This window comes from Zalophus californianus, chromosome 3, assembly GCF_009762305.2.
Source record: "Zalophus californianus isolate mZalCal1 chromosome 3, mZalCal1.pri.v2, whole genome shotgun sequence".
In the NCBI taxonomy this organism is placed as follows: domain Eukaryota; kingdom Metazoa; phylum Chordata; class Mammalia; order Carnivora; family Otariidae; genus Zalophus; species Zalophus californianus.
In genome coordinates this window covers 60,650,304-60,670,968 of record NC_045597.1, presented here as the reverse complement: position 1 = coordinate 60,670,968, position 20,665 = coordinate 60,650,304, and the positions used below count along the sequence as shown (strand labels likewise).

The 20,665-nt window shown below is 44.3% G+C and overlaps 1 protein-coding gene across 1 annotated transcript in view; it reads left to right on the top strand.

Annotated features, from left to right (window-relative positions):
* The window catches only part of LOC113919726 (guanylate cyclase soluble subunit beta-2-like), a 68,256-nt gene that overhangs the window by 25,715 nt on the left and 21,876 nt on the right, over positions 1 to 20,665 (top strand). Inside the window, exons 4-13 of the mRNA XM_027589346.2 lie at positions 3,403 to 3,563; positions 7,434 to 7,533; positions 8,599 to 8,802; positions 9,811 to 9,915; positions 11,141 to 11,244; positions 12,788 to 13,004; positions 14,565 to 14,885; positions 17,248 to 17,396; positions 17,938 to 18,084; positions 20,291 to 20,445. Of these exons, the coding sequence (XP_027445147.2) occupies positions 3,403 to 3,563; positions 7,434 to 7,533; positions 8,599 to 8,802; positions 9,811 to 9,915; positions 11,141 to 11,244; positions 12,788 to 13,004; positions 14,565 to 14,885; positions 17,248 to 17,396; positions 17,938 to 18,084; positions 20,291 to 20,445 (1,663 nt within the window). The remainder of the gene's footprint in view (positions 1 to 3,402; positions 3,564 to 7,433; positions 7,534 to 8,598; positions 8,803 to 9,810; positions 9,916 to 11,140; positions 11,245 to 12,787; positions 13,005 to 14,564; positions 14,886 to 17,247; positions 17,397 to 17,937; positions 18,085 to 20,290; positions 20,446 to 20,665) is intronic.

The following is a 20,665-nucleotide window of genomic DNA, read 5'->3' as shown; positions in this document are numbered from 1 at the left end:
CAGTGTAAATACTGTGTTCAAATGTTACTGGGTTAATTTTTTTTCCTGGGTAATTAGATTATTCAGAACTGTTCTTTTCAAATACTGTTCTGTTAATCTGTTTCTATTCTATCTCAGGGCTTTCCCTATCCTCATTGACTGGATTTGTTTTCTTTATTTTCAGTATATGAGTCATTAACATGATTCCCCAAACCAGAACCGTCCAAAAAATTATGCTCAGAGAAATGTCAGTCCCCCACCCTCCACAATTTTTCTAACCTTTCTACCTCATTCCCACCAATGCCCTGTAGGTAAGCAATCTCAATAGTCTCTGATTTATCCTTCTGGTATTTCATTTTGCACAAATAAGCAGATAAATGCATATTTCCTTATATCCCCTGATTTGTTACACAAAAGATAAAATACTAAGCATACTACAGATTATCCTTTGCACTATCAAAAAATATGTTAAGGCACCTATGGCTCTTTTAGTTTTCACTTCTTCTCACCATTTCCTATATATCCCTGACTCCCTGTGACTTAAGAATCACAGAATCCTAAATTCACTGAGCTGAAACTGTGTAACAACCCAACACAGGCATTGGTCTTTAAAAGTTACCTTTGGGGCACCTGGGTGGCTCAGTTGGTTGAGCGACTGCCTTCGGCTCAGGTCATGATCCTGGAGTCCCGGGATCAAGTCCCACATCGGGCTCCCTGCTCAGCGGGGAGTCGGCTTCTCCCTCTGACCCTCTTCCCTCTCGTGCTCTCTCTCATTCTCTCTCTCAAATAAATAAATAAAATCTTTAAAAAAAATAAATAAAAGTTACCTTTGTCCTCTGCTAGACAAGCATTCTCAACCAAGAATCCGAGAAGAAGCCCCAAACCCAGCACGGATGGAAGACGCCGCACCCAAACCCGAGATCTGTATTCAAGCAACCATTAGTCCCTGAACCAGCCGGCCTTTCCTATTAACAGAGCTGGGTGCCCAGGAACAAAATAACGAGGGTCTGGAACAAGCATCTTCATGGATTTTTGTAGGTTTACAGATTTAAGAGAAAAGTCAAGCCGGTAACCTTTCTACACAAGGCTGCCACTGTCACTTTGCTATACCTTGCTTGGCTTGCAGACAGCCCCGTCTTCCTGAGCGTGGTCCCTGGGAGAAGGGGGCCTCTGGGATCTGAGCTTTCCTGGCTGGTAACAGGATGCACCTGCTCAGCACTCCAGCCCGTGGGACACACAGCACAGCTGTTTTTTCTCAGCTTAAATAAACTAGATTTAGCAGGAAAGGAGGGGGAAGGGGGAAAGAGGAAAGAATGATTCCACACCTGTCCACGTACTTTTCAGGAGTTCTTCTCCCAGGGACTCATAAGCAATGGAGGACTTAAGTGGAATTTATTTCAGTTCTTTGGGGCTTAGCAGGTGGCTCTTGATTGCTATTATACACAAGTCTGCCTGCATCCAGGTCGGGATGGACCCACAAGCAGAGAACCCAACAGAGGCAATTAACACAGGCCAGTCCCACCTTCCACCCTGCCGTCCCAAGCTTTGTCTAGATTCAAAAGACCTGGCTAATGTATTTTTGGAATGTATGTATAACTCATCCCTGATTAGACCAGACCAACTCAGAACAGGAGTCTGTCCTGCTCAGATTGCAAAACAATTATCTGCCCAAGAGGCTGGGTGTGAACAATGAGTCACAGGGAATCTGCTTCTCTGACCATCTCAGGAAGCAAGTAGAGGCTAGGAAGTGCCCAGACCTCCCCTGATCCCCTGCCCCCCCCTGCAGGAATTGTTCTTAGATAGCATAGCGTGAGAGACCTGGAAACCCCTTGCTGTGAATTCCAGATCCAGCCAGAGCATCACAGGGCCCTTCAAGGATCCAGCCAGGGATTGTGTTGATGGTGAATTCCGCAGGTCTCCCGTGAGCCTGGGCATTCCAGACCTTGTCCCAGCCCGAGACCTACCAGAGTCACCACACCAATGTACATAAGAGAAAGTTCTCTCACAGATGCGCTCCCCTACCAGCATCAAGGAATGCCCTGTCTCCTGTGTCACTGATGACAACCCATAAGCAGTCTCACCCTGGAGGAGACCTCTCGTTTCTTTGCTGCTCCAGAGACTGTGGGATGTGGTATAGAAATCACTGAATTTAGGGCGCCTGGGTGGCTCAGTCGTTAAGCATCTGCCTTCAGCTCAGGTCATGATCTCAGGGTCCTGGGATCGAGCCCTGCATCGGGCTCCCTGCTCCGCAGGAAGACTGCTTCTCCCTCTCCCTCTGCCTGCCGCTCCCCCTGCTTGTGCGCTCCCTCTCTCTGTCAAATAAATAAATAAAATCTAAAAAAAAAAAAAAAAAGAAATCGCCAAATTTAGAGTTAGAGCCTCTGCCTCTAGTTTGGGTCAATTCACAAAGATGACTCAATTTCAAAAAGGGGACACCTCACCTGTAATAAAGGGGATGTGATGATAAGATTAGCTAGCTTACAAGGTTTTGGCAAGTGCCGAGCAAAATAATTGATGATTTTGATTAATGAGTACTTAATGATTAATGAGGGTTTCAGGAACTATAAAATATTCTTTAAAAAAGACGCCTGCCTCTATAAAGCAAACAGTCACGTTCTGTCTATTGCAACAGTGCAGACAGCGGCGGCAGCCCCAGCAAAGGACAAATCTACCCCCAGGTATTTATCAAGCACCTACTTTGTGTCTGGCACAGAAAATGTGTAGAATGAGGTCACTGCCCCTCAGAATTATCACATGGTTGGGAAGAAAATAAAATGTAACCCTTAGGAAGAGTCCTCAGGGTGACGTGGGATATTCAGAGAGATCTTTATGGAGGATGCGATGTGCAAAGTGCACCCCACAGGGAAACGGGGATGGGGAGAGGATGAGAGAGAAAGGGGAAGTCATTGCAAGCATTTGGCATCATCAAAGTAAGTTTGTCAGTACTATTTCTTAGTTGCGGTATTAGTTCTTTCTCAGAGATTGCTTTTTATTTCACTTCAAGGCCACTGGATTTAAAGATGTCTAGCGCTGGTAGGGGAGACTGCAGAGGGCCAGACACCGCCCTGCCCAGAGCGAAGCTCCTTCTGGGTGCCAGAGTCAGCCAGCATAGGGATTTGACAGCTTCCCATCCCCTTCTGGACCGTAGAGGAATTTCCGCCATGGGGGTCACAGAAAAGCCTGGGGTAGGGTTAGGGGAAACCCGCGCTCGGATGCCAGGGCTGTACTGCTTCCTCACGGTGGCACAGCGCCAGAGATGTTACAGGCATTTCACTGCCCAGGAAAGTGAAACCTTTGGGGGCTGCTCAGTAACGTGTCACGCAGGCAGGATTTGAACTCTTTGGAGATCAAGGAAGACCACCGGAATGAGAAGGAACACTTTGCTGGTGCTCTTATTTTGGGCCTATGCTTTGGGTTCCACAGGTGTGTCCATGGAAGCCATTCTGAAGCTCTTTGGAGAATACTTCTTTAAATTCTGCAAGATGTCTGGCTACGACAGGATGTTACGGACACTGGGAGGAAACCTCACGGAGTTTATTGAAAACCTGGATGCCCTCCACAGTTACCTCGTACTATCTTACCAGGTAAGGCTCTCTGAGGCAGGTCTGGGTGGCCCTAAGGGGAAGCAAACGCCTGAGGCAGTTCTGGGTCATTGCCCGCACCCCCCCCCCCCCCGCCCCGCCGGAGGGGTGCAGGTGCAGGGGGTGGGCAGAAGCCTTGGTGCGCGGTGTCAGGAGTTCTCTGAGGGAAGGACTGGACAATGAACGCCTGTTGGCCACTTTTATAAGCTGGCCGGCAGCTGTCAAAGAAGGACAAGCTGAAGAGGTCAGCTTTGTGACAGAGGGCGGCCTATTCCGATAGTCGCTGGTGTGGCTTTGGAATGAAATCTGGAAGATTGATCACAGCGGGAACAAAGGCAGGGAAACAATCAGGTTTCAGTGGATTTGCAAAATCGCTCCTCAGGTTTCCTGGCCTGGATGGAGCTGATAAATAGCTTCTGCAGCCAGATTCATCTTTTCCTGTATCAGAAGGAAGGATGGGACAGGGCCAAGAGCCAGAGTCGGAAACCATCCCGTGCTGAGTAACCCACGGGGTGACTGCCCGAGGGGTTAAGAAACTCATTTCCCTATTGGGATATATCCTCCTCGAGTTCTTTCCTTGGTTTTCTTGCTTGTAGGCATCACTGGAAATTCAAATGCCTAGACTTCCTTTTCTTTTTTAGAAAAGAAAATGCTTCATTAAAAAGGCAAAATGGCATTTACACATTTTTTGATAATAGCTTATTTTATATAAAATTGTTTATATTTATTTTTAGGACTCTTTGTAGTTTACCAAGCTCTTTCTTCCCTATTTTTATATTGAATGCTCATAACCACCCTTGAGGGGCTGTCATGAGGATAGAATGGGAATGTACAAATGCTAAATTGCCTCCTCAACCATAAGGCACCCTTATGCGTGTTTAATGGGAAAATAAGTATTTTCTCGGTTTTTCACATAAGGAATAAGAAGCTTGGAAACCTTAACTGACTTCAAGTAGGATGAGTAGGTGGGTCTGTCCTGTCGTTATCATGTGAACTACTCAAGGACAGAGGGAACAGGAGCTCTGGCTATGGGGTCAGATGGGCCTATCGTGCTCTCCGACCAGCTTACTAGCTGGGTGGTGCCCTCTCTGGACCTCGAGTTTTTCACTTATTCATTTAATAAGTATGTATTGAGCATCTACTCGGTGCCAAGCCCTTTTTGTAGGCATTGGGCAAACAGAGAGACCAAAAGGAATAAATAGGAAAAAAAATCCTATCTCATATTATTGTGTGAATTATGAGAGATCACATGTGGAAGTCCCCAGCATCGTGGTCAGTCTAGAAAAGGCATTTCATAAATAATAAAAACTTCCTTCTTTTCCCTCTTCTCTCTGTTCAATATGGCCAGTTTAAAAATGACAATAATTTATATGGCAACTTCCTTTAAAATTTCTTAGCTAAAGCATGGCAATTAGGATACAAAGAAATACACTTGGGCCCCTTCAATAATCTCCCATAAGATTTTTTATTTTTTTTTAAAGTTTTTTATATTTTCTTTTTTTTTTAAGATTTTATTTATTTATTTGACAGGGAGAGGCACAGTAAGACAGGAAACACAAATAGGGGGAGTGGGAGAGGGAGAAGCAGGCTTCCCACCTAGCAGGAGCCCGATGCGGGGCTCGATCCCAGGACCCTGGGATCACAACCTGAGCCGAAGGCAGATGCTTAATGACTGAGCTACCCAGGCACCCCTCCCATGAGATTTTTTAATATAGCATCTTTCAACTGAAAATTTGGCTAATACTTCAAGTCACAGTTCTGGAGGATGTTAATGTTCTCCCATTCATTCATTAAACCAAAAAAATATTATGCTCCTGATACTCGCCATATTACTGCCTCTCTAATTACTGAATAAGGGTGTATAGGATTGAGGGTCTGAAGTCCCAGCCCATTGTTTGTACACCCAACTCCTACTACCTTTCCCCTGGGGTAGTCATCTGTCATTCCTTCACATGCCAAAACCAATGCTAAAGGATAGAACTTCTCACAGGCACCTGGGTGGCTCAGTCAGTTAAGTGTCTTATTCTTGATTTCGGCTCAGGTCATGATCTCAGGATCATGAGATCGAGCCCTGCATCAGGCTCTGTGCTCAGCGGGGCATCTGCTTGAGATTCTCTCTCTCCCTCTGCTTGTGGCCTTCCCCATTCGTGTGCTCTCTCTCTCTCTCAAAATAAGTAAATAAAATCTTAAAAAAAAAAAGAATAGAACTTCTCAGGGTGTAAGTGAGGATATTTTGCACATGATAAGGTGAATAAAATACATGCATGTTATAATATGCAAGTTGTAATAAAATGCATGCAGTGATACCTGATAGCTAGCTATAGAGCTTTATACTGGGCAGAACATTATAGATTGTCTCTCTAGGCAAAAGTAAAATAAGATAATGCTGACTTTTCTTTCTGGCTGCCCCCAGTCATCTGTCAATGCCTTAAGGCATACACTTCTGATTATCCCTGTGCCTTTAATCTTGTTTTTTAGCTAACTTTCACTGGGTGCTAATTATGAGGTAGATGTTGGGCTAAGTAATTTATAAACATTGAATTGTCCTCCTTACACCCCTAATATTAGGTTTTCTTCTTTTTTCTCATGATATAGATGAGAAAACAGGTCCAGAAAGGTCAAATAATCACCCCAAGTTGCCAGGTTGTGGTGGCTGAGCCAGGACGCAACCCCACATAAGCCTGTCTCCCAAAGACCATGCTCTGGTCTGCTTCCCATTATTTTCCCTTTGCCCTGATTCTCTACTTTCATAAAACCCTATTTTAATCAAGAAATAAAAGTATAATCTTACTATTCAGAGAGTTGGATAGACTGACTAGAAGAATTAAAAACACAGACTTTGAGAAGTGTCTCAAGCTGGGGGTGAGGAGTGAGGGTGGAGGTGGTAGCAAGAGGGTGTGAATTTTTCATTTTACCCTTCTGGACTCTGTTTTTTGTTTTTTTTTTTTTTCACTATGTAGGGCTTGGGTATAATTTTTTTAAATAACTTTTAATTTCCTGTCTTATTATATGCTTTTTATATGTGCTGCCTCAAATTCTCTTAAGATTTAATCAAGATGTAAACATGCATATATACAAACATATTTTCTCTATGTATATGCTTTTAGATTTTATATATATATATATATATATATATTTTTTTTTTTTTTTAAAGAAACTCATTTTAACTGGAAACCCTCCCACCATAGAAAAAAGCAAAGATCTTGGTAGGAACCCACCTCACTAAATCTCTTCCCTCACTTAGACCACAGGCTGTAAGCCTGGGTGCTGAACTGCCTACTAATGAATGTGGAGGGGGGAGGTTGTTTCTCTCAGGGATTCCCCCAGGCAAAGTCTTCATCCTTATTTCTTGACATACATCTACCATGAGATGGCACATACTTGAATGTCAACATTTGTTCCCAGAGAAAGATGATCTCTTCCGATGTATCTTGATTTTCCAAACGTGCAACGTTACATTGCAGACGGCATTTTACTTCCATGATGAGAAATGAACTCTTCTCCAAATTGCTCTGAGCTCCTGATCTTTCTGAGGGTGAAGATGCCCATGGTCACTTGATCACAGGCCAAGCAGCTGGCCCCATCTTGGAGTGTGGTTAGAAGCAGCACACATGGTAGGAAGGCTCACTGGGGTCCAAACCTTGTTTTACCCTTACTTTAGCCTTGACTCCACTGAGCCTGTTTCTTCCTCTTTAAAAGGAATATCTATATTCCTTTTAAATCCACCATGGTGGATTTTATGTGATTGGAAAGGGGTTGGAGAAACAGTTTTCTACGCTGTAATGGGTAAGTACTGTTGTTGCACAAAGCCTCGAAGGCATAATTTAAACAACTTGTGTTCACTGGGGGCAACATGTCATGTTTTTTGATTAGGAGATGAACGCACCATCGTTCCGTGTGGAGAAAGGAGCAGATGGGAAAATGCTTCTCCACTACTACTCTGATAGGAGTGGTCTGTGCCACATCGTACCAGGTATGAGAATATCTTAACCGGTACCACAGTTATGAGGTCTCTGGAGTAAGGACGGTCTCCCCACAAATTCTCCAGGATGGTTAATAGCCAGCCCAGCTCTTCCATAATCTGATTCTTTGCCATCTTGATCATTACTCTCAAAGTCTTTGGGCCATTAAAGTAAGTTCCCAAAGTGCCAAAAGAAGGAATAATTTCCATTTTTATTTTAACATTTTAAACTACATGAGTATTGGGCACCTGGGTGGCTCAGTCGTTAAGCACCTGCCTTCGGCTCAGGTCATGATCCCAGGGTCCTAGGGTTGAGTCCCGCATCGGGCTCCCTGCTCCGCGGAGAGCCAGCTTCTCCCTCTCCCGCTCCCCCTGCTTGGGTTCCCTCTGTTGCCGTGTCTCTCTCTGTCAAATAAATAAATAAAATCTTTAAAAAAAAAAACTATATGAGTATTTACATAGTTATGATAATTCTGCATATATTATTTTGTATCAACCTTTCTTTGTGTATTCAGCATTATGGAGAAAGCATCCTTCCATGCTTTCACATGGTCTTTGAAACCCATTTTCAATGGCTGAGTGATATTCCATATTGTAATTAACTAGTCCCCTATTGTGGAATTTTTAGTCGATACTACTCTTTTGCTATTGCTGTGGTGAACATCTTCATGCATGATTTTCCCATGCTTATATTATAACCCTAGGATAGATTTCCAGAGCACCTCTTTTTAAAACCTGATCCTTAATGCTTTTACAACTAAATTTTGTTTACAATATTTCTAGAATTTGCTTAGTGAGTTAATTGCCTTCCTGAAATAAACAAACAAATGAATAGATGCTGAACTAGAAATTAGAGTGGCAGGGCTATATTTGGTATCCAGACATATATAACTTAAACCTCTACCCAGAAGTTATTTTATTTTTAATTTTATTAATCTATCATCTATTGCCTGCCTTGATGCAGGGCCTGGGCTTAGTGAACTCTGGGATATTCATCTGAAGTCATATAACTTGATTATAAGTTTTGCTGACAAAACTGCCTCTTGCCATCCCTTACCATAAGGTGTCCTGTTATAGGTATCATTGAGGCTGTGGCCAAAGACTTCTTTGACATTGATGTGACCATGGATATCCTCGACATGAGTAAGGAAGAGGAGAGGACAGGAAAGAAGGAGCATGTTGTGTTTCTGGTTGTGCAGAAGCCTCACAGACAGATGAGAAGGGCAAAACCTAACAGGTTACAAGACAATCAGGACATCCAGAGAAACCAAGAGGTACTGGGTTTGCTATGTCTCCAGAAAGCACAGATCCTCCTAGTGGAGCTACCAGTCTCAAAACAATCTATGCAAAGAACAGAACCAAATGGACCTTCTGATAGTGGATTTAAGGCACAGTTTCTCAATCTCAACACTATTGACATTTTGGGCCAGATAATCCCTTGTTATCATGGGCTATGTTGTGCATGTTTAGCAGCATTCCTAGTTTACCCAGTAGATGCAAGTGACACCCTGCTCCCTGACTCCTTAGTTGTGGGAATTAAAAATGTCTCCAGGGATCATCAAGTGTCTCTGGGGTAGGGACAAAATCATTCCTGGTTGAGAACCGCTGGGTTAAGAAAACTTGGATAAACATTGGGAAGTTTTCAGGGATGAACTTTATCCTGGAACATTTTCACCTCGAAAAACACCAATATGAAGCCCAGACATTTGGATTTGGTGGCTTATTTTGCAATCCTTCTAAAATAAATTGACCTTTCATGTCCTTAACGCCCACTTCTATAGCTGGGGCCAGTTATGAGTCTGGAGTCAACTCCTGATCCTGTGATTGGCTGCCTCAATTGCAACTTGTGCAGTGAACGTTATCTTCTTAGGTCCTACATATATTAGGTACATAGCTCTCTGTGTCCACACAGCTTATACAAATATCCAGATAATTCTGTGATTCCTGGAACACACAGTATTTATATCTTAGAGCATTCAAAGCCCCCCTCAGAGTCTGTTCACTACGGAATCTTCAACCACAAGAAGAGAAGATGTTCACGTGTAAACTTTCTGCCAGCGCTATCTTGAGATTTGTAAAAAGTCCTTGCGGCCTTTGGCAGAGAAACAACATGAGGATTAACTAGATAAAAATCTCAGGGATAACAAAGTCTTGCTAAAATTGACCTTGCAAGGCCTTGCTATTCCTCTGATCCCAATTACAGCAAATGGGGCTTGTGCCTCTCCGGTCACATGACCAGTCACATGACCAGACACATGTGCTTCTCTCCCTGCCATCTACAGGCCCCAGAAGCGGCTTTCCTTAGGATGAAAGAGAAATATTTGAGTGTCTCTGTTTGTCCTGTGAAGAAATCGCACTGGGAAATTGTGAGAAGTATAGTCATGTTTGGAAAAGGTGAGTGGGCTGTTCTCCCGACCTTGGCTCTCAGAGCAGAATAGTTGCTTGGTGCACACAAATGGGCAAAGTCTTCTATGATTATGATGTCACTGATCTCTGCAGAGCTTGGCTTTGGCAGGCATGATTTTTAACTTTAAAACATCAGACTCTAACTTGCCTTCCTTCGCCCCTTTTATTTGTGCTGGGTGACACAGAGACAGTCTCCCCAGTAATCGGGAAAAGCCACTGGAGAGAGGATGGGCATCAGTCCCAGTTGGTCACTGTGTTGAAAGGGAGGAGGATGAGCACCGACATTCTCAAGAACAATGAATTTTCTATAGCTTCTCGGGCCTTCTGGACTGGGGTACATTTCTGGCGTAGAAGTCTGCACTTAATAACCATGGTGTCCAGTAGTGCAAAGGACACTGGATCAGGAGCCAAGAAAGCAGATTTCTGGCTCTGTCCCTGAGTTGCTGTATGGCCCTGAACAAGGTCCTCCATCTTCCGCGTGAAAAATGAAGGCATCAGGCTCTGAAGGTGCCCTTGTTGACACCGAGCTTGTCTCATGATCAGCACTAATGACTGAGCCAGAAGGAGAGCCCCGCCCCACTGGGAGCCCTGAGCTAGAGCCCTCCCCATCATGCCCCATGGGTCATGGTGACAATGCATCTGGGAGGAGGTCTGCAGGGCTCAAAAGGCTGCATTTTGAGTCCCTCAAGCCATGGCAAGTGAGTCAAACACGCAATTGACATCCTTTGTCTGGGAGATTTTCATATCAAAAAGGCTCCATTTCGAATCTCTACCCCCTGCCAAATAGGGCTGTTGGTTAAATTTTCATGTGCCACCCAAAACTGTCAGTCTAAAAAGCTCCATGGCAAATGTCCCTGACGCTGGGCCGGGCACACACGCTCTGCTCTGCTGGCTCATTGTCTGGCTGTCACCGTTTCAATGCCGGCTCTGTTTTCATGGCGAGACATACTCAATTGGCCCAGAAACTCTTCAGCAGCAGGCAGAAACTTGGCAGGGGGTGGGGGGGTTGCTTCTCAACCCAGGAGCAAGTTTTCTGTTTGTTTTAATTTGGGAGAATTGCTGTGGCCATCTGGAGATGCTGAGGGAGCCTGTGATGGAGAGTGGGGACTGCTCTTTGCCCATGAAACATTTAAGACACTATCCTGAGCTCTGCTCTGTGCCAGGTTGGTGGTGTGAGCTGCTTATGAACAGGACTCTCTTTTCCTACATCCAGGGCATCTTGTGAACACCTTTGTGCCAGTTTATCCTGAGCGGCTCTGGATTGAACAGAAGACGTTCTGCAGTGCTTTTCCTTTCCACATTGTGTTTGATGAATCAGTAAGAGGCCCTTTCCCTCTGTAGCTTGGATTAGGGTTAAGCTGGGAAGGGAATATGTAATATAGTCTTTCATGGCTGGTGGGGACCTTCAAGTCCCTGAGGAGTCCCTAGGGTTTGGGAGACTAGGATTTAGTCTGGCATGACTATTGACTTCTTTTTCATTTTGGCATCCTCCAGAAACCAGAATGCAGGCTCTTCTCCATATGTAGGGGTCAAGAGCAGCACCAAGGGGTCTAGACTAGTGAGTGCACAGGGAAGGTTTGTCATTAGAGAAAAAGGAAGTGACACCAAAGTTCATGCCGCCAAGAGACGAAAGAACACAGTCAATAATGACAGGGTGAAATTTTAGATGTGACTCCTTGCCGTCCTTGTGGCCACTGTGGACGTCTCAATCCCACCAAGCTTCTCTTTCTGCATCTTTAAAGCAGGGGAGAGGTCTGTGCCAACTCATGCCACTGTTTTGTGGGAGTTGTGAGGATGACCATTAATGGAAAATATTTGGTTGTTATCAATTTCCTTGGATAAAATTATGTCAATCGAATCGATTATGAGCTCACTTAAAGGGCAATTAGGCAAAATAAATTTGGTCAAAAATATTAGTTAAAATGGCTTCAGGTAATTGCGATTTTCTCTGATATATTTGAATGCAGAGACATGTTTGAAAAATCACCTGCCAGTTGATTGCTGGATAAGGGTTCTATGAAATTTACTCATTTGAAGGTCAACTCTGCTTGCAAAGAATTGTTCTAACTGAGGAAATCAAACACTCCTATAAGAAACAACCAGGGAATTATAAAGCAATGTGCTCTGGTATTTCCCTAGTGTCATGAGGATATTATTATAGCTACCATTAATGTTTTAAATTCTGATGCATTTTAAAACTCCTTTTTCTTTTTAAGTTTTGGGCATAGAATAACAAGAACAGAAATTTAATGGTAGTTATTCTATAATGTTAAGTTGATTTCTGTAACCTAACAGACAGCCTATGGTTAGTGATGTTGTTTTCTGGGGCAACTTGTGTAGACATTGGACATTTTATATACAGGATACTCATTTTGCTTCTTCCTTCCGAGTGTTCCCTGGAGATAGCAGGGAAAGATGTCTCCTCATGTCTGTGATGGACTCCTTCACCCAGGCCTGGGTGTCAGATCTAAGCTAGAGAATTTGCTAGTTTCTTTATTAATGAATTCTAAGGGGAGGGAAGAGGGAGAGAGTCAAAGAGAGAGACAGAAAGAGACAGAGACAGAGAAATCCCACAGTTAGGGAAGAACCATTAGCACAATTGAGACTTTAAACTCTGTTTCTTGTTAGTCAGAGATATGCTTTTGAGCACCCCATACTATCCTTTACTCTTTCAGAGATTAGCTGCTGATTTGATTTTTTTTTAATTTTAATATTTATTATTTCTATGGTATCTTTTCCATCACTGACCCTTTCTCCCCCTTAGTGAGTCACAGAGCATGCAGAATGGTATTTCCAAGGGAAAGGGTATGGTGCAGTTTGCTCTCTGTTTCCCTGCCTTACATCTGTCCTCTGTGGATAGCTGAGGGTCAAGCAAGCTGGAGTGAATATTCAGAAGTATGTCCCGGGACTCCAAACCCAGAAGATTCAATTAGATGAGTATTTCTCCATCATTCATCCCCAAGTTACCTTCAACATTTTCAGCATCTGCAAGTTTATCAACAGCCAATTTGTCCTGAAGGCACGAAGAGAAAGGATGCCTGAGGCAAGGAAAAGTCAGCCTGCACTCAAACTCCGAGGTAAGGAACTCACCCCTTCCCCATCGCTCTCCGCCATTTGGGCCATTGCTCAGAAAGGGACCAGGCAGAGTTTTCCAGTTTTCTCAAAAAAAGTGGATAGAAAGCGGGAGGCTGCCACTGGAGAGTTGGTGAGAAGCTTTAAAGCCCCAAGTGCACCCAAGTGGTGGTGCTGGGGTGGTCACTGAGGAACAGATTCAGGAGAGAATTAAGGCAGAAGTTGGCAACTGAATGGATTGAATGTCGGGGTTGCAAAAGAGAAAGAATACTGAGGTGAATGATTAGCTTTCTTGCTTGGGTAACTGGGTGATAAGGGTGTAATTAGCTGAGAAAAATATATGCTGTGAACTCCTTGGGGGCAGGGACTTGGCCGGTTTGAGTTCCTGCTGTCTCCTCAGTGCCCAGAATAGTGTTCCCTGCTCATAGCCTGGGTTAGGTACCCGTGCGAGGAAATAAACAGATTGGCAGAGGGGACTGAAGGTGAGTTTAGTTGCAGACAACCATGTGTAAATATTGACGAGTAATTAAAAAACATCACTGTTGATGGGAGTATAAATTGTCGCAATCATTTTAGAGGGCATTTTAGCAATATGCATCCAAAATGTTAAAAATGAGCACATTCTTTGTCTCGGTAATTCCCTGTCTAAGATTATATCCTAAACAAAATAGCCATGATCATACAAAATGATTTACCTTAAACTTGGCCATTGCCATGTTGTTTATAGACTGATAAAAGGGAAATAATATAAGCCATGCTAGCTAGTTGCTTAAATAAAATAGGGTATAATCAATGTAGGCAGCAAAAAGGTATGATCATATCCATATTTATGCTATTTATATAAATTTTAAATGAAAAATTCAGATTACAAAAAGAAGATGGCAGATAACCCCAGTTTTTAGTAATCACCTGAGTGGTGTGATTATGGATGACTTTTATTATTTTCTTCAACTTTTTTCTTTCTCTGCCATGCATGCGTACTGCTTTTATAATAAAATAATAAACATATCTATTTTTAAGGAACTATGTACCTTGAGTCCAGGAAGCAGGGTTTCTCTGGAAATTCAGATTCATTGTCAGCATGATGTAGGGTGCCGCTGTGGGATACTAAGAGAGAACACTCAGACAGAACCCTGGGGAACACCAGCACTGAAGGAATGAGCAAAAAAAACCCTAGAGGAAAAATGGAAAGAAGTCAAGGGAATCTCAGAGAGAAAGCAGTGTCAGGGAAGTCTCCGGAAGTGTGGTTTCAGGGAGGGGGTTTCTGCATTACACCACCCAACAGCAAGAGAGTTCAGGAAGGGGGAGAGACAGACTCGTGTTGGAGTAGGTGTCTTGGAAGTAGGGACGGGGCCACCTCTGAGTAAAAAACGGTGCTGTGAGACAGGGAAGATGAGTAAGTGGAGACAGGAAGTCTAGATTAAGCTCTTAAGAAATGTGGCTGAAAGGGAAGGAGTAAGACTGTGCAGGGGATTCAAGGGCATACGGTGTGGGTGACGATCTGGTGACGTCACTCACCTGTTAGTGACGTGCTATGTTGTCGCATTTCTCTCCATGATGGGAAGGCCAGATGCTCTGGATGGAGTCCATGCGCTGCATGTTATACATGTGCTCCCCGAAGCTCCGCAGTCTGCAGGAGCTGGAGGAGTGTAAAATGCACCTCTCTGACATCGCCCCCCATGATACCACCAGGGATCTCATCCTCCTGAACCAGCAGCGACTGGCTGAGATTGAGCTGTCCAACCAGCTGGAGAGGAAGAAGGAGGAGCTGCGGGTCCTCTCCAAGCACTTGGCCATAGAAAAGAAGAAAACAGAGACCCTGCTTTATGCCATGCTGCCCAAACATGTGGCCAACCAGCTGAAGGAGGGCAAAAAGGTTGCCGCAGGTAGAGCATTCCCTTCTCTTCATGGGGACCTCTGAGCAAGAAGAGGCAGTGCTCCTCAGCGGTTAGGGCACAGGCTCTGAAACAGGACAGATCTAGCTTTGAATTCTGGCTCCATCACTTGTCAGCGACATGAGCTTGGGCTGGTTACATAAGCTGTGTGTCCTCAGTTTTCTTCTCCCAATATTAGTAATAATAGAAAGAATACAACTGCGAAATATGGATTAAATAAAAATTCCTGTCAGCTTATATCACGTTCTCTAAGACCTGGAAGTGTGGCCTGAGACTGGCCTCTGTCGGGGACCGCGAATAGAGTTCTTTCCTCGAACCGGAAATAACACGCCTGCACTTGACCTAAATCATGGGGTGCCTCTAAGGACCGTTCTGGGAGGAAGGATGCTGTGTTTACTCTGAATTCACTTTCCATTTGTCACTGGTGTGTGTTCACCCCCAGACACAAGTGGCAAAGCCAATCAATGCCAGAGTGCTGTCAGGTCTTGAGGACCCAAAGGAGTTCATACTCTTGTGGGTTTGACAGATATGTACAGGATATATTCATGGGGGATGGGGTAGCCAAAGGAAGGGAAACTCGTGTGCATTAAGGAGCCATAATTGTGCCAGGATCTGGATTAGACATTTTCATATAGGCCATTTCATTTAATTTTCTGAACATTTCAATGAGGGGCGGTGTTATTATCCCAAACAGCTGAGTGAATTTACATTCACCCCAGTTTATGAGTAAACGAGCTGAAAATCAATCAGAAGTCCCTCTAACTCCAGAATTCATACTTTGTCCGTAACAAAGGTGTGGAAACAGATGCTAGGGAAGTTAATAAGTAGAAGTCGGAGAGAAAGATACAAGGTCAGGGGCTATAAGGCTTTACATAAAGTCTATGGCACTTGAGTTAAACCTTGAGACTCTATTTGAGCAAACAAACAAACAAACATACAAAAGAACCCAAGAAGAACGGAGAGGCATTGCAGGAGAATGGGATGACAGGAGCGAAGGTGAGGCAGCATGAAGAAGGTGGTTAATCACAGATGGTATGAAATATAATTAAGGTCATCTGGGGGCGAGAGGTAAAGAAGGGAAGAGGGTTAAATATTGAAGCTTGGGGAACACCTGTTATTTAAGAAGGAAGAAAAGCCAGTGGAATATATAAAACAAGATCAGAAAGGTAGGGAGAATATGAAGAGAGAACGGTAGGCCAGAAGCCAAAGGGAAGAGAAAGTTACATGAATAGGAGATTATTACCAGAGGTGTAAATAACACAGAAAGTACCCAGCTCTGTTCAAGGAGTCATACATTCAGTCATCCACAAATATTTACTGAGCATCTACTATGTGCCAGGCCCTGCTCTAGGTGCTGGGGGTATAGCAGAGACCAGAAAAGTCTCTCATCTCATGGAGCTTATAGTCCAGTGGGGGAAGACAGGCAATAAGCAAACAATCCCATATAAAATAGGCCATGTAAGGCATATGGGCTTGGGGGCAGGATTGAGGCTAAAAGGGTAGAGTCGAGGGACTGTTATTTCAGAGAGAGTGGGAAAGGAAGTTCTCACTGAGGTGGTTACATGTGAGATATGAGACAGAGCTCCTTGGATATTTGAGAAATGAGGGGTCAGGCAGAGGAAGCAGCAGGTGCAAAGGCCCTATGCAGGAGGGACTTGAGAACCCCAAGGAGGTCAGTGTGGCTGGAGTGGAGTAAGTCAGAGAGAACGCCGAGGCATGGGGTCAGAGAGGTGGCGGGGACAGAGGGGGCCCCTTATTGGCCACGGTAAGCATTTTCTGTTTTAGTCTCAGTGTGATGGAAGTCGATGGATGTGAGGCAGAGGAGTTGGGGGTCTGACTTAAACAGATCATCTAGCTGCTATATGGAAATTCTCAGGACCGGAAGCAGCCTGATGCATTAGGAGGATGTGCTGAGGATATGGCGGCTTTCTCACCATACTTGGATAGCAGAACTCACCACGTCATGGTGACCAGTCTCTATCAGCCCTGCCCCTGGGTCTCTGCCTCAGCCTACCTGCCAAGGGCTTCTCTGTCAGCCAGTGCCCACCCAGCCCATTTCTGTCCTGCCATGCCTCTCATCACACCTTACAGGGTGTTCGATTACGCTTATGTCTCCTCCACTGGACTGGGAGCTCATGGGCCGAGGTGCTGTCCGCTTCTTGTTGGGTGATTCTCCCCGCATGATGACTGGCTCATAGCGGGCCCTCGGGGAAGGTCTGCTGGCTGAATGGCATCCGGCTCCTTCTCCCCAGGGCACAGTCAGACTTGGTTCCCAAGGGGCACCTGAATCTAGAATTCATAGGATTATTATTCCATATCCTTGGCTATCACTGACACTTGGTTTATGTTGCAGGAGAATTTAAAACTTGCACGATTCTTTTCAGTGATGTGGTGACATTCACTAACATCTGTGCTGCCTGCCAACCTATCCAAATAGTGAAGATGCTGAATTCAATGTACTCCAAGTTTGACAGATTAACCAGTGTCCACGAGGTCTACAAAGTAAGTGCTTGCGAATCGTGGGCTGTGTGCCACGGTGTGCTCAGGCAAGAGCTCAGCCTCCCTGATCTTCGCTGGTCTGCAGTTTGGTGTGGATGGGAGTGGGGTGAGCAGGGAGACCCAAAAGGGAATTGGAGCTATTTTAGGAATTTTAGTTTTTTTAGAAATCCTTTTATAATACTCAGTGCTAAAATGCCTTTGAAGGGCACCCTGTTTTCCCGGGGAATAATTCTACCCCTTGAATTCAGCAAAAAGTCTAATCTAAATAATGTATGTCTAATATATACCATCATACACTAACCCAGGGGCTTTTTCTCCTCTGGAACTTGTTTCTGCCAGAAGCAGAAAGGCCTTTGGGCTCTCTCATGGTTGTTTGTGGAATCATTTTTCTTCTTCCCCCTTCCCTCATGCTCCTCATCCTCCTGGCAAATAACCACCAGCTTTAATATGGTCCTTCTGTCAATACACGGAAAATGATAAAAGTACTTAGTCATATGTTTAATGCATTAAGGAGACCCTCTGAATGTCCCTTTCCCCCTTACAGGTGGAAACAATAGGAGATGCTTACATGGTGGTGGGGGGCGTACCGGTGCCTATTGGAAGCCATGCTCAAAGAGTGGCTAACTTTGCCTTGGGGATGAGAATTTCTGCAAAAGAAGTCATGAATCCTATTACTGGAGAACCCATCCAGGTAGAGAGAAATTGAGTACTTTGCTGAATACTAAGCATCTCACGCACACAAAAGTAGAATTCTGCTTATTAGTCTGTTCAGATGGTTACTGGGTATGTTAACAGTGATTAAAATGGGTAATTTCGGGGCGCCTGGGTGGCTCAGTTGGTTAAACGACTGCTTTCAGCTCAGGTCATGATCCCGGAGTCCTGGGATCGAGTCCCACATCAGGCTCCCAGCTCAGCGGGGAGCCTGCTTCTCCCTCTGACCCTCTCCCCTCTCGTGCTGTTTCTCTCTCTCTCTTGCTCTCTAATAAATAAATGAATAAAATCTTTAAAAAAATAAAATAAAATGGGTAATTTCTCCCAACTCTTGTCTTCTCTTGCACATGTTCTAAGTAATCAAGATAATAGTAAGGATATCATCATCCCAACTTTTCTTAAATTTCAGAGGAGGCTTTGGAGCTTGGGATTTTCATGGGATTTACTGCAAGCCTCTTTGCCCATAGTGCTGAGCACGTCTCTCCATTTACTCTGCAGGGCTCAACCCATTTTGATAGCTGGCTTTTTTATAATTCTGGCTTTTTAAAATTTTTTAATTTATTTATTCATGAGAGATAGAGGGAGAGAGAGAGAGAGGGAGAAAGAGAGAGAGAGAAGCAGAGGGAGAAGCAGGCTCCCAAGGAGCAGGCAGCCACCCAGGCGCCCTATAATTCTGGCTTTTTAATTTGGGCATTCAATCCAACAAGTGGTTCAGGTTTACTTAATAGCCAACCCCTTCCCACCCCAAGGGAAACTGTATTTGACATGCCTTCTCAAAGGTTCAGGGATCAGGCTTAGGGGGGAAACTGCCCTCAGCAGTAGGCTAGACACCAGGGTGCCATGAGATATTTAGAATAGCTTTCCTCCCACCACGTGGCCCTGAGTGAGACATCTGCTCACCTCTCTCACAGGAACCTACTCTTCCAAGCATGGAAGTTTGTTCACACTATAAAAGATGGAGAATTCTGGAGATGAAAAGTAGGTGTCCTCTTCTGTCTGCTCAGCAGATCCTAGCTGCCCTGAGATGTCTTTGAGCAGTGTTTCTGTGGTTTAAAATTTAATCCCTTCTCTGTTTCTGGCAGGCAGCTCTTCAAGATAAACTACCCAGCCAATTCAAAATAAATAAAGACAACTTTAAGATGGAATACGATTTTTCTAAATTACAACCCCTATGGAGGAGATTCTGAAGATGCATTCCACTCCCCCTCATGATGAGTGTGGCACTGAGAAATGCTGCAGGTTCTGGTTATTGTGCCCACTGTAGCCTTCTGAGCAAAAGCTGCTTTTAGGTAGTTACAGGAAGAACACATCCACAATACTCGGCCCATCAAAAACACAGAGATACATCTGTTGAAAAAAAGGCCCAATGAAAAATCAAGATGGGAGAGAAGGAGGGAATGAGATAAGAAGGTCAGATAAGAGATCGTGTTTCAGTTAAAGGGCTGTAATATAAGCCACTGAGAAAAAAAAATTGCAAATTACCGTTGTGTAACTAGTGTGTGTGTATAGGGTTGTGTGCGTGTGTGTGTGTGTAAGAAGCATAGCTGCAGATGACGGTAATGTTACACCAATAAGAACGAAATCAAACAGTGAATTCCTGGACACTCTCACGGTGGATTTGCCAAGAAGAAAACAGGAAAAGATGTTACCCAGTTTAAGGTAAGAATAGGGACATGGTTAGGAGCATCATTAACTATCCACCAGAAACAAATACCCTGTGGGTTTATTTAAGGAAGTAGGGAAAAGGACTTGAAACATTTCTCTCTCAAGAGAATTGAGATAAGATAGTACTCTTGGAGATTTTCTATTATTTCATTCACATAGCCTTCAATCTACAGGTACTGAGGTCCTACTATGCACGAGGGAGTGTTACTTGGTAGTTGACAGGCTCCTTTTCCTATAGGAACAGGCAAATTCATCTTTGGTAAAAAGAAAGAAGAAAGTTGTTACCCCTGCAGAGAGGGATGGAACTTCACCGGACAGGGGCACAAGATAATTTTGTGAGGTCATGAAAGTAGGCTGTATTTTATTTTGGATGGCAGCTACAGGGCTATATGCTCTTGTCAAAACTCATGGAGCTAACTACTTAAGATCTGTCTTTTTATTTTATGTAAATTGTACCTCAATTTAAAAAGAAAAGCAAGAGTATTCGATGGTCCCATTTCAGTGACGTTCTCTCTGTGCAGATCAGAGTTGGCATCCATACGGGACCAGTCCTAGCAGGTGTGGTGGGAGACAAGATGCCCCGGTACTGCTTGTTTGGTGACACTGTGAACACAGCTTCTAGGATGGAAAGTCACGGGCTTCCTGACAAAGTGCACCTCAGTCCCACTGCCTACAGGTAGCCAACCAAGTATTCATGCCTTCCTTTGACTTCCCCTACTTCCAGAATGCACAGAGTGCCTAGCTGCCATGGGATGGGGGTTACGAAGGAGACCTATGGTTCTTCTTCCATGCCACCCAGGCTTACAGAAGACATTGTGTCGGACAGTAAATACCATTGAACCTCTACTATAAGACAGCTTCGCTCCCAAGGAGCTTATGATCTAAAGCAGGGACTG